At 31.7% G+C, this 18,180-nt stretch overlaps 1 protein-coding gene across 1 annotated transcript in view; it reads right to left on the bottom strand.

The window, feature by feature from the left end:
• Positions 1 to 3,298: 3,298 nt before the first annotated feature.
• The window catches only part of LOC108757171 (mediator of RNA polymerase II transcription subunit 15-like), a 30,308-nt gene continuing 15,426 nt past the window's right edge, over positions 3,299 to 18,180 (bottom strand). The window contains exons 5-12 of the mRNA XM_018501583.1: positions 12,108 to 12,367; positions 11,811 to 11,969; positions 11,582 to 11,700; positions 11,381 to 11,472; positions 11,117 to 11,278; positions 9,547 to 9,832; positions 9,342 to 9,444; positions 3,299 to 3,912 (exon numbers count right to left, since the gene is read on the bottom strand). Of these exons, the coding sequence (XP_018357085.1) occupies positions 3,580 to 3,912; positions 9,342 to 9,444; positions 9,547 to 9,832; positions 11,117 to 11,278; positions 11,381 to 11,472; positions 11,582 to 11,700; positions 11,811 to 11,969; positions 12,108 to 12,367 (1,514 nt within the window). The 3' untranslated portion in view covers positions 3,299 to 3,579. The remainder of the gene's footprint in view (positions 3,913 to 9,341; positions 9,445 to 9,546; positions 9,833 to 11,116; positions 11,279 to 11,380; positions 11,473 to 11,581; positions 11,701 to 11,810; positions 11,970 to 12,107; positions 12,368 to 18,180) is intronic.

Here is an 18,180-nt window from a genome sequence, read left to right on the forward strand (position 1 = left end):
AATTACAATAAAAAAAAGTAATTATTTTTATGAATATCTAAAAAAAATTAAATATAAATGTAATTTTAACAGTTCTTTTGTTATAAGTGAATTTATTCTAGGATTATCCTGAAACGAACACATAAATTCAACAATTCGGTCATTTACTTGTTGTTTATCCTAAGTGTTAATATAGGATAGAACGGAGCCAGAGTTGACACTTTTTCTTTAAGTTATTATAAATTTTCACACAATTACGATAGATTAATAGTAAATGCTTTAAAATGTTGCATGTTCATCTGGCTCAATAAGTAAGTACTTATAAATTCTTAATATAACTTGTAAATAAGAATAAAATTACGTTAATTACAAGGATGCAAAGTGGATCAATATGCCCCACCCATGAGGCATGTTGAGCATCCTCGAAGAATAAGTTGAGCTATAAAGATAATCGTTTAATGAAATTATATATTATTAAAAACATGAAAGGATTATGTGTATGTTAATCAAATTTTTATTATTTTCATCTTAAGTATAATAATTTGTATAATATTCTCTTTTTAAATATTTTAATTAACAAAATTAGAAAAATTAAAATCTTTACTCTTTATAATAATAAATAAACATAAAATATTGAATCGTTAATATAAAATAAGAAGCATTGATAAAGACAGATTTCATTTAAGCAGTTGAGTTTATAAGGTTAATTATGAGATACTGGTCCAACAAGTCCCATGTATGTTGACTGAAATACTTTTTTATAACTGAAAAACCATAAATAAAATAGCAACTTAAACGTTAAAGTTAAAAAATACGATAATAACTTATCCAAAAAACACATTTAACTGTTTAAAGATTATGCGTTTCGTGGGTTTCCTCCGTATCCATTCTTGGGATACCAACGTTTCGTGAACCTTGCAATCCACTTGCATTCACTGAACTGTTCTTTCGGGCCGTTCCTTTTATATTATGCTACTTGTTGAAGGGGCGAGGAGAGAATTGTGGGTGGGTGGGTGGAGGGGAGAGGTGGAGGAAATTGATCGGTCTTCAATAAATGGGAGAATGGTTTCCCATATTTTATTTATGGTATAGCCATTATCTTTATTTAGATTGTTAGAGTGTTTTTGTATCTCTAAGGCTTCTTTATACTTTCTTGAAAAGTATGATGTAATGTTGGCTATTGTGATCGTTTTATTAAACAGTATTTGATGTCCTGTTTCGATGTTGTGTTCTGATAATGTTGATTGCGTGGCGCGTTTTAGCCTGACATCACGTTGGTGTTCTTTTATCCGTAAGTTGATCATTCTCTCGGTTCCCAATGTATACTTGCCTGCAGGAACAAGGTAATTTATATTCCTGCGGAGCTGAGTGGAGGTTTTTGATCTTTAGGATTTCTTAAGATTTGTCCTATCTTTTTGGTTTGAAGATAGTTCGGATATTGTGTTTTAATATCCTACCAATCCGATCTGTTGTTCCTTTGACATATGGAAGAATGGATAGGATCCTTGCATCTGGTTGTGTGTCAGAGACCGTTGTCTTGTTTGCATGTTTATTAATTGTTTTGATTATGTCTTTTTTATCATGTCCGTTTTTCTGTAATGCTAGTTTTTACATGATTGAGTTCTGTCTGTAAATGTTCTTTGTCAGAGGTGGTGACTGCAAGGTTCACGAAACCCAAGAATGGATCTGGACATGGAGGAAACCCGCGAAATCAAATACGCATAATCTTTATATAGAAAGCACCCGTGGAAGCCTCAAGAACATTTAACTGTTATTAATTGCTTTAATTACCATGTAGAACTAAAAGAATATTCACCTAATAATTTTACTTTTGATATATAAAACCGAAAAAGCACACGTGTTTGGCTGTTGATAGTCGAACAGATTACTGTATCAAGACACAGTAATCTCTGTCTTGGTGTTACATTACGCAAGCATAGATGTATCTATATATATTTTGTTTATTTAGATTATTGGCATTTGACCAACTTGCCCTTATGCTCAAATAGCCCCTCTACCTTGTGTAATGTAAATATTGTAATATATAATTGATAAAGTAATTAATTTTTATAAAATTACAAATAATTATATAAAAAGACATTAATATTTTTTACATATTTACAAACATAACATAACCTGTAATTATAAAATTGCCAAAAATTTTATAGAAATATATTTATCTAATAAATCAGTAAATTACATGATTTCATTATATATGTATTATACATTTATCTACATACACGGATATATATACATAAACATATATTAGGAAAAATTGCTACTTTACTATAGTGTAATTAATTAGTATTATATAAAATAGAAAAAAATATACGAGGGGGGACCCATAAGTTCCGGGAATTACGCTGTGGTGGGGAGGGAGAGTGGGGGAACCTATTGTTTGACCACATGTCCGTTAGTGTCACGCCACCTGCGTCAGTGTGCGAAGTTGTGTCGCTGTGAGTGCATCGGTTCGCCTGTGAGATTTTTTTTAGTAAAACAACTTTTTACATTTCGGCGAAAACGTAATGGCAGATTGTCGAGAACAACGCGCGGCTATGAAATTTTGTGAAGCAATTTTTGACCAAAAACGCCATCCACCCCCCATACTCACCGGATCTAGCCCCCTGTGACTTCTTTTTGTTCCCCAAATTCAAAAGGAATATGAAAGGAAAGCGTTTTGCCACTGTGGAGGAGGTGAAACAAAAATCGCTGGAAGGCTTAAAGGACATCCCGATGAGTGAATTTAAAAACTGTTTTGAACAATGGAAGAATCGTTTGGAGAAGTGCGTTGTGGTCAATGGCGAATACTTTGAAGGTGATTAAAATTTGGTGTTAAAATATTTAGAAATAAAGAAGTTATGACGAAATTCCCGTTTGTTTTGGGTCCCCTCTCGTATATTTACCCTCAGTACTTACAAAGGATTAGCGTAACCTCTCCCCCCTCCCCACCCCGATTTTTATAATTCAGACGTTTTTTCCGATCCTTTTTCACTTATTGCAAAATATCTATGATATTTTAGACTTTCTAACTAAAAAAATTCTTTTTTCAGTCTAAACGGTAGATTTAAAAAATTAGTTAAAATCGATGTATTACAATCTGAGATACAAGCAAAAGAAAATGCTAGGTTACAAATATCCGGATGTGGGGACTTTTAGATAAGGATTATTTTTAGATGTGGGTACTGAGAGTTAATAAAAAAATTTTACAGATATACTATAAATCTAAAACAATCAGTGATAAATGTTTTTCATGTTGAATTTGTTAAAAAGAAATGTCTAATGGAGAAATGTAAAAAACCTTTTTTAAAATAACAAATATAGGAATTAGATCTGTGATTAATATTACAGATATTAACGAAAGAAAGTTATAATATGGATTTTTGAAGAGTGTATGCTTATTTCATTACAATATTATAATATATAGATTTTCGTAGTATTTATGAGTATTTTTGCTTGCAATAAGCATGTTACATAAGACCATTGATATATAGAAAGCAAATCAATATTTTTTATTTGCTATTGCTTATGTTATTGTCTAATGTTTTTGACTATCATTAACCAATTCATTTTTAATGTTATCAGATGTTTACGCGATTTGTACTATAAACCCATCAAGACTGTACTGGCAGTAATAGACATTTCCTTTGGTGCACTGGCTTGTCGTACACTCATTTCCCATGTGTCCAATAATTGAGAAAGAGAGAAACGGCGCGGCAATTTCGCGATGCGGATGTTCAGGGCCTTTTGTACGGCACACAGAAATGTCGTTGCTTCGTATTCATGCGGTGCCATGACGCAACGAGGCGGTGTTGAAGGATAGTCTGCGGGAACTGTAACTGAGATCGGTGGAACGCATGGAAGATGACGATCGTCAAGCCAACATATCAATTGTATGCATCTCGATCCACTTTGTTGTGCTGGATCTAGACTGACCTAAAATGAAAATTATATGATTAATAATAATTATATTTATGAATATATTAGGTCAATCAGAAAATTCCGTCCATTTAACGGCGAGTAGCTGTAGCTAACTCTAAATCAAGCTTAATTTTTTTTAGATTAGTTTTATCATCTGTCAATAAAATTCAGTATATAAAAGTATACGTTTGCATCAATAACATTGCTTTTTACTGCCTCGAAAATGTCGACATTTGAGCCAAATAAGCGTCGATATTTGCACGAAATGTTAATCTTTTGCTTCAAATGGAAGAAAACTGCAGTTAAAGCTCATCAAATGCTTGCAGAAGTTTATGGTGATAGTGCTCCTTCCGATAAAAGAAGCAGAGAATGGTTTCGAAGCTTTAAAAGTAGTGATTTTGATGTGGAGGACAAAAAGCATTTTGGACGGCCAAGAGCATTTGAAGACAAAGAATTGCAGGCATTGGTGGATGAAGACCCATGTCAAAAACAACTTGCAGAAGCATTAAATTGTGCTTAATCTGTTATTTTCGATCGTTTGAAAAACTGGAAAAGGTCTACAAGGAAAGAAAATGGATCCCATATGAACAACTGAAGCCAAGAGACATTGAAAAACCATCTGCGAAATTCTGCTTGCTAGGCAACAAAGAAAGAGGTTTTTGCACCGAATTGTGAGTGGCGATGAAAAGTGGATCTATTTTGATAACCCCAAACGCCGAAAAACCATTTGTGATCCAGATCAACCATCAACATCGATGCCAAAGCGGCCATAGAAAGAAGGCAATGTTTTGTATTTGGTGGAATCAGAAGAGTGTAACGTACCACGAGCTGTTGAAATCTGGTCAAACAGTCACAGGGAATCTCTATCGAGAACAAATTATCCGTTTGAGTCGAGCATTGCATGGAAAACGACCAGAATATGAAACGAGACAGCATAAAGTGATTTTGCTTCATGACAATGCTCGGCTTCACGTCATAAAACTTGTCAAGGAAACGTTAGAAGTACTTCGCTGGGAAGTGCTACCCCATGCGGCTTATTCACCAGACTGTGCTCTTTCCGACTATCACTTGTTTCGATCGATAGCACACGCACTTGCAGAGGAATACTTCAATTATTATGAAGACGTCGAAAAATGGGTCTGTGAGTAGATAGCCTCCAAAGATGAGTCATTCTTTCGTCGCGGAATTCGCTTACTGCCCGAAAGATAGGAAAAAGTTATCACTAACAATGGACAAATTTTGATTAAGGTACTTTTTTATTTTGTTTTTTAAATAAAATTATACTTTTTGCAAAAAAACGGACGGAACTTTCTGATTGACCTAATATCTTTTTAAATCGGTATTATAAATCAAACTAACCAAGACTCCTTATAAATCAAAGAACTGGAAAGGATACGGGCAGTAGGAGTCAAGCGCAGAAGATGTCACGCAAATAATACATTTATGAAATATGAAACTTCTTTATTCACTAAAACGCGCTTACATGTTTCGACTCACTTTTGAGCCCTCCTCAGAGACAATACAAATTAACATAAATAAACTGTGAATAAAAAACTATGAATAAAAATTATCTTATCATGGTGAGCTCCTCTACCTCGAGAATTTAAATACCAGAACTAAATGCCAAAAAGAGTGAAAAAGAAAAAAGAAAAATGAACGAAAAAAGGAAATAATGAAAATATCGAAATAGAGAATATGAAAAACTCATTTATCAAAAACCTTAAGATCATAATTAATTATCCCGAAAATAAGGACGCTCACCCTGATCATAAACTATATTGCAAACATTATTATGAATTATTCAAAAACTGGTTCTCAATATTTTTGGCCAGTCAGTGTTAGACATAGTGAGTCACTTTTAGTTTTAACTAGTATTATTGAAGCTTACAAATAAAAAATTTCGCATTGAAACGTTAATCTATTCCATGAAAATGAAAGTCAGAAAGTAATCAAAAATCATGCCAGAAAGACTCATTACTGCATACGAACAACACTGACTGACTAGACGTGACAACAACCCAAGCCTTTATAGCTTGTCTATAATCAGATAGGCCTTGGGAAGCCCCTCCATATCCGTCTGCAAATTGAGTCCGTGAGTCTGTCTTTTGATAAATACCATCTATAAAATCAATCTCTTCCTGTAGTGAGGCTCCTCGTCCAGTATTGTTATCCCAATCGAAATCATGGCCTCCATGTAACCGATGTTCCACTCGGGCACGGCTTTTCCGATTTGCACGTACTATTTCCCGTTGCTTCCTATCAATATTTGCAACGCCTTTTTTGATAAACGAGGGAAATCTTCAATACCTTTTCTTCTTGTGCGAAAGGAATAGAATTGATTCGAAGTGTAGCTGACTGTTGTCGAAACGGAGGGAAGAATTACTAAATAATAATATTAAAAATATCAGGCCTATTCGTTATTATCAAAAGATAGTGTCCGCTGTTGACGTTGATCATGGCAGGGATGGAATGTTGGAGGGTAGTGTTAATGTTAGGCTGTCGTTGTGTATCCTAACGTATAGAATATAAATGTTGAGACAGTTAAAGAAATACAGATTGATCCTCAGCCCTTTCTTCTACTGATTCCTTCTCCTTCATTTACCTCACAAAGGAATGGCTGGTTTGTGAATCTATCAACCGTTTCCATATCTCCTAATATACAGAACTTTTTACAATTAGGAGATACATTTTTCTTATCTTTAAACAATAGATTTAACGGATTTAACGGTCGATCTTATTATATAAGTGTATTGAAAGTAATATAATATTTACAAATTGCCTATTGATGCGGATCTCGATCTCAAACCACTCATTTCCTGTATTAAATAACTTAGCTTCTCGTTCCCTACACTGTACGGAGGTAGGTAGGAGTTCGTCACAGCTAGCGAAAGACACTAAGATTTTTTTAAGGGATATGAATGATAGGATTATTTTTACTCGTGTGGATAAAGGGAATGCGACGGTAGCATTGGATAGACAGGTGTGCATTTCCAGGGTAGAGATGCTTCAGAATGTAAATACTTATGAGGTAGTTGAAAGGGATCCGACGAGGAGGATGATAACAGGCTTATGCGCTTTATTAATTAGTTGGAAAAAATATATATATAGCTAATTCCACATATAGACGTTTGTTAAGTAATGATGGAATACTTCCGAGAGCCTACGCTCTTCCGAAGATACATAAGCAGGACTGCCCCTTTCGTATAATAGTTTCTTCGATAAATAGCCCTTTGTATTCGTTAGCAGTGTTTCTTTATAATATTATCATAAAAACATTTTCTAAGGCGGATAGTCATATCGAAAATAGTTTTAAACTTGGTAAGGAACTTGATGGTAGACGTTTGAGTAATGAATTTCAGTTAATGTCACTGGATATGATTGTGAGCCTCTTTACTAATATCCCCATTGACTTGCAATGGACTGTGTTAAAGACCATTGACGATTTATTTCTAGAGATTGTTGTCTACCGGAGAAGGAATTCATCAAAGCGGTTTAGTTTGTTTTAGATTCTACTTTCTTTGTTTTTGATAGTGTTATATATAGACAAAATTATGGGACTCCTTTGGGCTCAACGTTATCTCCCGTCATTGCGGATCTAGTTATGCAAAAGCTGGAAATTAAAGCTTTGTCTTTGATTCGGTTTCCGTTGCCCTTTTACTATAGATTTGTTAGCGACATATTATTGGCGGCACCTGCGTCTTCGATTAGTTCCATTCTTGATATTTTTAATTCTCAGCATCCTAAGCTTCAGTTCACTATGGAGATAGGCGATAATAGACTGAATTATTTGGATGTTACAGTGATTAGGGATAATGAATTGATAAAGTTCAATTGGTCGACTTTTTCAGGTAGATATCTGAATTTTTGGTCACAGCATCCTGTTTCTCAAAAAATAGGTACAATCGCGGGACTAATTGATAGAGTAGTTTTGCTTTCGAATCCTATATTTCACTTTGAAAATTTATGTTTCATTATTAAAGTATTATTAGAGAATAATTATCCATTGAACTTTATATTTAAGAATACTAACATCGTTTGAAGAAAATTATTATGGCTAAAAATAAGAAGAGTGTTGTTAATGATAATAGAGTAAAAGCAGTGCAGCCTTCGTGGTTCACTGTTCCTTTCGTGCGTGGTATTATTGAGAAGTTTAGCAGATTGAATAGCGAGCGTATGAGGGTATCGTTCTATAGTACTAATAAATTGCGAGACTTCATTAGGATACATAAGGATCCTTTACCGCGTGATAAGAAGTCGAATGTTGTTTATAAGATCTCGTGTAAGAGTTGCGATGTAAGTTATGTGAGACAGACATGTAGACAGCTGAAGTCAAGAATCACGAAGCATAAGAACCACATCAAACACCTCTACTCGTAAGTCACAACGGAGCATTGGTTACAAGAAGGCCATGATTTCGATTGGAACAACGTTGCAATACTGGACGAGGAGCCTCATTATACAAAGGGATTGATTTCGGAGATGATATTTATCAGGGAACAGACGCACGGACTCAACTTGCAGACGGATATAGAGGGCTTCCTAAGGCCTACCTCCCGATCATAGACAAGCTATAAAAGTTTGGGTTGTCACGTCTAGTCAGTCAGTGTCGTTCGTACGCAATAATGAGTCTTTCTGGTATAATTTTGGATAACTTTCCAATTTTCATTTTCATGGAATAGATTAACGTTTCAATGCGAAATTTTTTATTTGTAAGCTTCAATAATACTAGTTAAAACTAAAAGTGACTCACTATGTCTAACACTGACTGGCCAAAAATATTGAGAAACAGTTTTTGAATAATTCATAATAATGTTTGCAATATAGTTTATGATCAGGGTGAGCGTCCTTATTTTCGGGATAATTAATTATGATCTTAAGGTTTTTGATAAATGAGTTTTTCATATTCTCTATTTCGATATTTTCATTATTTCCTTTTTTCGTTCATTTTTCTTTTTTCTTTTTCACTCTTTTTGGCATTTAGTTCTGGTATTTAAATTCTCGAGGTAGAGGAGCTCACCATGATAAGATAATTTTTATTCATAGTTTTTTATTCACAGTTTATTTATGTTAATTTGTATTGTCTCTGAGGAGAGCTCAAAAGTGAGTCAAAACATGTAAGCGCGTTTTAGTGAATAAAGAAGTTTCATATTTCATAGATGTATTATTTGAGTGACATCTTCTGCGCTTGACTCCTACTGCCCGTATCCTTTCCAGTTTTACTATCTTTTTAATTATAAACCAGATACAAAATGAGTTATTTGATATATCATTTTATACATAAAAAACTTTAACAAAATTTACGAATTATACAATTAAAACATTTTTATAGGTAAAAAGTTTTAACACCAATGTGTTAAACAAATTTTATCGAAGATTTATTTACTTATTTTGAAAGTTTTACACAAAATAAATTGTAAATGAGCTTAGAAGCTGATATTACATACTTTAAATCGTTGGTCCAATCTAGCTATTTCTCCTTGTAATACGTCTGGTATTTCGCTAGATGATTCCTCTATTTTTTGCTTCTTCAAAGGTGGTGGCAAATTTCTATTTTTATATAGATCATAGAATATATTTCAATTTTTAATTATAAATTTATTACATAAAATAAAAAATGTAAACGATTTTTATATATGTATGCATTCTTACTTTATCTCTGGTCCAAATAATGCATCCAAACATGGTCCAAAAGTGCGTTGTAATGTGTGATTGATCACCGGACTTTGGAGATGTGCGCTTACGGCTTCTAATAGTGGACTGAAAATTTGATGCTCCTTCAATGTTGTTACTGGCGGTCCCACACTACCGTCTCCTCTCTTAAAATTAAATTTTTCCAAGACAACTTCACATTTTAGCAACGTATCCAACGGCATACGTTTACTGGGATTTGATAGAATTTCCAAGAGTTTTTTCATTTTACTCAGTTTATCAACATCTACAAAACAGACAAATATAAATAGTACTTATTCACAGTAGTTATTTATTCGAATTATTGTACTTATTAGAAAGGCATAACGCTTTTTAGGCTTCCATGGATACTATTTTCAAATAAGTTGCGAGTTATCGCTGTGTTTTTGTCCATTGCTAATGCCAACGTTTCTTAATATTAAAAAGGCATATGTAATATCAAAAGCGCACTTACTTTCTTTCTTTTTGTTGATCTAACTATGACAAAATAATTTCATATATCTGTATTATATATTTTTAAATATATATTCTTTAGTACATTAATTTTCGTAGAATAAATTTTTTGTTTTTAAGCAAACCAGATCTTTTTAATATTTTAGAAATTTAATTTCATATTAATATATTATACATTAGACTGACAAGGAAAAAAGAAAATATTTTTTTAAATTATTACATATTAATAAAAATAAAAAGCCTCTCAGTTCAAAAGCTTCCATTTCATGCTAAAAGATTACCCCTAAATTTTTATCAAAAAGTATTAAGATTTAGAGGTCGCTACAGAATGATTCTTAAATTAAAGTTTCGATTTTCCATAATACATATTTGATTTGATGCAAAAATGGCTTAAAATCAGATTTTAACAAGTTTGAGTAAGTTAATGTTTTTTTAAAACTAATTTAAGTTAAAGTTAATGGCTTACAAAATTAATAAAATTAAATAAATAACAATAAATAAAAGGCAAAGTAAGAATCAAACACATTTTTTTAAATTATCACACAAATAAAAAGAATAAATTACAAATACAGAGAGGTAAAATTACATAATGAAAAAAGTTTTGGCTACCGGATTGAGCTCTATTCAGACATTAACTTATCATAAATCGCTGTACAAAATTAATTATCGAAAATATTCGCATATTCACTATAATCACAGCTCGGATGAGTCTTGATGTAGAACTCGACATTATTCACATACGATTGAACAGTCAAATGTGTTATCTCTTCGAAAAAGTTCTAAAATCATGTGTAAATTATTCGAACAAGTGTATCTACATACATTTAAAATCCGGATTAAGCATTTTTGCATCAAATCAAACATGTATTAAGGACAATTGAAATTTTGATTTAAAAATCATTCACTAGCGATCTCTAAATTTTAATATTTTTTGATAAAAATTTAGGAGTGTTCTTTTAGCATAAAATGAAAGATTTTGAGCTGAAAGGCCGATTAAAAAAAATTTTTTTTTCTTGTCAGTCTAATATACATTTACTTTATTGTTATTTATGTTAATCATGTAATTTTATTTTCTTACTTCCTTCGCAGCTCATCTTGGCGATCATTCTTCGTAATGGTTCTATATATTTGCTCAACTGTCTAACTTTGTCTCTGTAAGCCTGATCTTCTTGCTGAGGACTTGGTGTAGCTCCTACACCTCCGGGAGTATTTAATGAACTGCTTGGAGATGGTGCCATACCTATATAGTTATATAGTTCAATATATTTAATAATTCTATTTTTTCTTTTTCTTATTTATATTGACCTTCTATGTTTATTAATTCTCAATTATCTGAACGTACCTACGGAATTCACGGATCGAGTTGGTCCTGTCATAATGGCATGCTGAGGACTTGGTGATGGCACTAGAGCAGGTGAGGCTACCATTTGATTACTATAAAAATACATTGTTTTGTTATTGTATCAGATATATGTGAAAAATAGCTTTTAAATTTCTATCACACAATCCTAAACATTATGTTTAAAAAGAACGTGAATGTTACCTCGACGGTGCTCCCAATCCAGCTGGGCTTGGAGCTGAAGGAGATGGACTCTGTCTCAAGAATTGATTAGGTGTAACGTTACGTGGACCAGGAAATCCAGTATTCATCATTTCACTTGGCTAAAAATGAAAGTGGAAATTATATTGATAGAATATTATCAACCAATGAAGATATTATTATTAATGATATTGGTAATAAGAATTATTAAAAAGATAAGTGTATTATATACTTTTCTTTGAATATGATTTAACTGCTGTTGCATCTGACCAGGGCCTAATTGTCCAGGACCAATTTGATTCATTTGCTGCGATATACTAGTCTGTATATTGCCTATTGGTCCCGTAATTTGATTATTCATTTGACCTGGTAGTTGAGTCTGCATCTGGGACTATGATAAAAATAATCTATGAATAGATTATGATAAAAATAAAATGCCACTGATTTATCCTTTTACCTTATTTTGGCCTTTTTATATATTCTTATATAACTTATTTATGTACAAAGAACGTAAGTACATAGAATATACCTGCATATTTTGTTGCATCTGTCCAGCGCCTAATTGTCCCATTTGTCCAGGCACCATTTGATTCATTTGTGGAGGAATATTTCCTTGTCCCATCTGATTCATTTGAGTCAGCATAGGATTATTTTGCATACTCTGAATGGGACCCAAGTGATTCATTGGACCACCAGTTTGTGACGGCATCATACCCATACCTGGCATCTTGTTTTGTATACCAGGCATATTTATTGGTTGGGCAGGTCGTTGATTTAAACTTTGCAAAACTAACAAAATGTGCAAAAGAGTTTGAACTAGTTATCACTTGGATATGTGTACATTTTTCAGATATGTATAAAAAATTATATATATAAAAACTATTTATGTATTTGGACATTGAAGTCAAAATTTAAAGATATATTGTAATATTATAGAAGAAAAGAATGTATAGAAATCAATGCATAATAAATCAAAAAGAGAATATAAATAAATATAATTTGTATTCATTATTTTATTATAATCAATTTACTCATGATACGTGTGTTTATTGTTGTTTATTTTTTCTTTTACTAATTATTAACATAAAAACAGAAGATTTAAAACTTAAAGAAAACATAAAAATCTTAAATATAGAATTCGTGTAATTATAATTTCGAAAAAAATTGTATAAAAAAAGAACTCTCTCTCTCTCTCTCTCCCCCCTCTCTCTCCCTCCCTCCCTCCCCCTCTCTCCCTCCCTCTCTCTCTCTCCTCCTTCCTTCCTCTCCCCCTCCCCCCCTCTCTCTCTGATTAATTCATATACTATTTATAAGAAGACATTAAACACTACAAAATGCATGAGATATCAGTATATATTTACCTTTTTAAAAAAAAGGTTAAAAAAACTGTTGTCAGCACGTGCTTTCCAAAAGAATTTTATTAACTTGAAACATAGGATGAAACCTAAGTGATACGTATTTATCTATTAAAATCCCATAAATAAAAATTCTACTTAATTTGAACGACACGTATCAGGCATATAAAAGAAGTGATATCAATAATGGGCGCTAAATTTGCCACTAAGTTAAAATCCCATAAGTAAAAATTATACTTAATTTGAACGGTACGTATCAGGTATACAAAAGATCTGATATCAATAATTGACGCTACATTATAATTTTTAATGTAGCGCCAATTATTGATATCAGATCTTTTATATATCTGATACGTATCATTCAAATTAAGTATAATTTTTATTTATACGATTTTAACTTGGTGGCAAATTTAGCGCCCATTATTGATATCACATCTTTTATATGCCTGATATGTTCAAATTAAGTAAAATTTTTATTTATTAGACTTTAATAGAATCAAAAATACGTATCACTTAGGTTTCATCATATATTTTAAGTTCATAAAATTTTTTTGCAGAGCACGTACTCACAGCGTTTTTTTTTACCTTTTTTAAAAAAGTAAATGTATGTACTGATACCTCATGCATTTCGTAAAGTTTAACGTCTTCTAAGAAACAGTAAATGAATTAATTTAATACACATTTTTTTTCGAAAAACCGAAGAATACGCATTTTTAATGCTTTTTTCTGTTCTTTTTTAAAAAGATAAGTTTTGTACTGATATCACGTATTTTGTAGTGTTTAATGTTCCCTTATAAATTCATTTTATAATCAAGTAAAATCTTTTTCACAGATATATTTGTACCGCATTCTTATCTCTTTCAAAAAAATAAATTTATACACTAATATCATGGTTTTTGTAATTTTTAATATCTTTTTATATAAACAGTATATAAATTAATTACTTTAGTTTTTTTATGAAGATTTTTAACTATAACATCAGGATTGGAAAGTCTCAACTCAATCGTTACTTATAACGAGTTGTAACGATCACTCGTTATTTGTAACGCGTTACTTTTTACTCATTACTTGTAACGCGTTACTCATTACAAATAAGCTTTTCAGTGAGTAAACGTCTAATGATAAAGAGTTACTTTTCAAAATGACTGTTCCAAGCTTAGCACAAAATTAGTGTAGTTATCGTTCCAATCATAAAAAAACTGCAACGTCATTATTAAGTCGTTTTTATAAACGACTGTAATCTTATGAATAGTATATGAATTAATCAATTTGATACACTTTCTTTTCTGAAGAATCTAAGAATACGCACTCTTGGTGTAATTTTCTATCCTTTTTTAAAAAAGTAAGTTTTGTACTGATATCATGTATTTTATAGTGTTTAATATTTCCTTATAAAATCATTTTTTAATTTAGTAAAATTTTATCTCGCGGAATATATATTTGTACCGCCTTCTTAGCTTTTTTACAAAGATAAATTTATGTACAATACTAATATCATGATCATGGCTTTTGTAGTTTTTAATGTCTTTCTATATAAACAGTATATAAATTAATTACTTTAGTACATTTTTTACGAAGATTTTCAACTGTAACATCAGTGTTGGAAAGTCACTCAATCGTTACTTACAACGAGTTATAACGATCACTCGTTACTGAAAATAACTCGTTAATTGTAACACATAACTTTTTATTCGTTACTCGTTTTGCTCATGTGTTACTAATAACTTTTTCAATAAATAAAAGCGAAATAGTAAAATATTATCTTTCAAAGTGACTTTTCCAAACATAGCACAAAATTAGTGTAGCCAGTAATCGTTGCAATCATAAAAAACTATAACGTCGTTATCAAGTCGCTTTTATAAACGACTGTAACGATAAAATTTACGGGATTTACTTCACATCTCTGCATTTTTTATATAAATATATTTGTATAAAATGTTCCTTTTCAATTTCATAAAATAAGAACCATGAAAAGATTCTTAACTATATAAATTTGAACTTTGGGAACTTTATTTAGAATTTGAAATATAACAAGTATTGACCAATAAAATAATTCGTAAAGCATATGAAATTAAATTCAAAGCAATCATAAAGCCGAGCTATCAGACATAAGTCACAGTTAGAATTACTCTTTTCGGTAAAAAACTTTTACTTAATTTTATTCCTTTTTTTAAACTGTAATTTATATTTAATATAGACCTGCGGCATACGATACTTGTTTTTCTGCTACATTTCCTGCAACCTTCAGAAGGTTTAGCAATCACTCATCACACGTTAAAAAGTTATTAAAAATGAAATAGAGAATTTAACTCCGATGACGATGACCTTGACATATATTATCAAGGTCATGTCTCTGAGTGACCATCGGGCACTTTCAGCAGTCGACCGTTGTCTATTAAAAAAAATATTAAAATTAAAATAGACAATTCATCTCCGACGACCTCGACCCTCCCACACACTATGAAGGTCATGAAACCGAACAACTTTCGGATGCTTATAGCAATAACCCATCAAGCGTTACAAAGTTATCAAAAAAATTAAAATGATTCCTTGTTTCATATTGATAAGGTCATGACTCTAAATGACCATCGGATAGTTTCATCAGTCGACCTTCGATCGTTAAAGAGTTATTAAAAAGTAAAGTAAAAAGGTTGAAATTGTCATCTGTCGACTGAAGTTCGAGATGTAATCCATAGACCAGGCAGACGACAATAACGTTTCTTAAAATTTGAACAAAATTCGGAACTTGTAGCAATACCTATGTCTGTAGCAATGTCCACTCGTAGGGCAAATAGAAAAAAAATAAATGCACTTTCATTACACAATTCGGATACAAGCTATCGATTAACCATGCATAGAATTTGATCGGCACAGCCATTATTAAGATATAATATCCGAGATTTTTGAAAACTCATCGCTTCGCGTAAAGATACCCAGCAGTGTCTCTGGATCTACAACAATGACAATCTTTCTGACAAATTTTTTGTTTTTATAAATTTGTGGAACTTTCTTGCTCTATAATAAATCTTTCAAACACTTCTTTCAAAAGAAAATAAAAAAAATTTTAAAACTTTGACTTCAACTTATTTAGGTTTTTTTGTACATTTTTTTGAGGCTTTCAATTATTTATGAGCACAGTATATACAGTAGCGCAACTCTCTGTCGGCACCTTTGATGTTAGTGTTGGCCAAAATGGAATGCGCATGCGTGAAATAAATGAGTTTCTTAGCGTTACTACGGTTACCACTTAAACTTTTTTCTCTTTTCATCCTTTTTTCATTCTATCAAAATTCCTCGCAAAACTCACTAGATTTATTCGCATCACAATCCAACGAATTCATTGAAGTGAGTAAGTGCTATTGCAGCATATTACATATTGGAGCATATTAGAGCATGAGATGCGAATAAATATATTGCAATGAAATAATTTAAACCTTATGAAAATTAATAAAAATAAATTGTAAATATATTGAAAAGTAAAGAAAAAATATAGAAAAATTAGGGAAAATATTAAATTAACTTAAAAAATGTATATTTATGTAAAGAAATATCATGTAATTATACATCTATGAAAATATTATGAGAAAGCTGATATCAAAAAAATTTATATATGTATACATATACGTCCAAAAAAACAATAAATAAAAAGAAATCTTTCTTGCTCGGTTTTCTTATTATTTTTGTTATTTTTTCACTTTATCACTTTTTCACAAAAATTAGACCAATCTCTCGAGATTTCTCACACAACATTTCACCAAATAGACAATACTTCCCTCTAAATTTCCACTCTAAACCATGTATGCTTGAAAGACAAATGTTTAAGTGGAACATTGAGACGCTTATTTAAATAGAGAAAGAGAGAGAGAGAGAGAGAGAGAGAGAGAGACAGGGAGAGGAGGAGGGAGGGAGAGAGAGCAATAAAAAAAGAAGGAAAAGAGACGGGGCAACTTACTTATTTCACGCATGCGCATTTTGGCCAACATAAAATCAGGAGAGTTGCGCTACTGTACGTACTGTGATGATAATAGTCTCCTAGAGATTTTTGAAAGTACAAATGATAATATTGTTAAGAATACAGCTCATAGTATCGCCGAAAAAATTGCAATTATAAATTTATATTGTCTGTGCTCTGTTGGTATGACATATTACAAAGAAATCAATATTGTTTCTTTTATTTTTCTTTTATTTTTCTTTCAAAATTCAAGGCACTTTTATTGTTCTTTTCTTTTATTATTATTATTTCTTCATATTAATTAAAAGGTAAGATATAAAATATATACAGGCAGGGGCATTTAAAACAGATCATGAATAACGCTTGTTTTTAACAATAAAAAAAAAGTGACAAACAAAACTGTTTCGAAGGGCATATAATGTGATGTCAATAATTGTTTTGTAGGTGGACGCGTAAAGGATAGGCAAAAGTCAAATCTGTATTTTTAAATGGAATGATATGTTTTTTTACTTACATGCTGATAGAGCATTTTAAGACGAATACAATGACCTATAATTGAAGGTCATTCAAGATTACACACAAAGTCAATAATAAAAAATAATTGAATGTAATGGAAAATAAATTGTTTCAAGGCACTCTTCGAATAATTTTGTGTTTTTTCTTCTTGTTGGCAAATCAATAATTGTTCAAGTATATCACGATATGTAAATAAACATTGAAGGCTTATTTAAACATAACAAGGTTAGCTGAAAATAAATTGTTGTGAAGGTACGAATATTTCGAATATTTCACTAATTTACTTATTTGCATACTTACCGTTACAACAAGTGTTCAAAATGATGACCCTGAACATCGACGCATTTTCTGAATCGTGTCGACACTGCACGACGAATTTCATTCGAATCAATCGCAACGCAAGCTCTTCTTATACACTCCTTCGTGTCTTCTTTTGTTATTGGCATTTTGCTGTACTTGTTGTTTTAACTTTCCCCACAAATAAAAATCCACAGCTGTTAAATCTGGGGAACGTGCGACCCAACTGTTATTTCCTGACCAACCAATCCAACGATTTCCAAATTTTCTGAATGAGCAGGACATCCATCTTGCTGGTACCACATTGATTGTCGTACGTTCAGTGGAAGATCTTCTAATCTAAATGATCTAAATGATAGTGGCAATATTTCTGTTAAAATCTGTGCATACTTGCGATTATTTAATGGTCCATCGATAAAATAAGGACTAATTATTTTATCATTAAGAATTCCGGCTCAAACATTTATAGACCAAGGTCTCTG

The sequence above is a fragment of the Trachymyrmex septentrionalis genome, unplaced genomic scaffold (genome assembly GCF_001594115.1).
Source record: "Trachymyrmex septentrionalis isolate Tsep2-gDNA-1 unplaced genomic scaffold, Tsep1.0 scaffold133, whole genome shotgun sequence".
Taxonomy (NCBI): Eukaryota; Metazoa; Arthropoda; class Insecta; order Hymenoptera; family Formicidae; genus Trachymyrmex; species Trachymyrmex septentrionalis.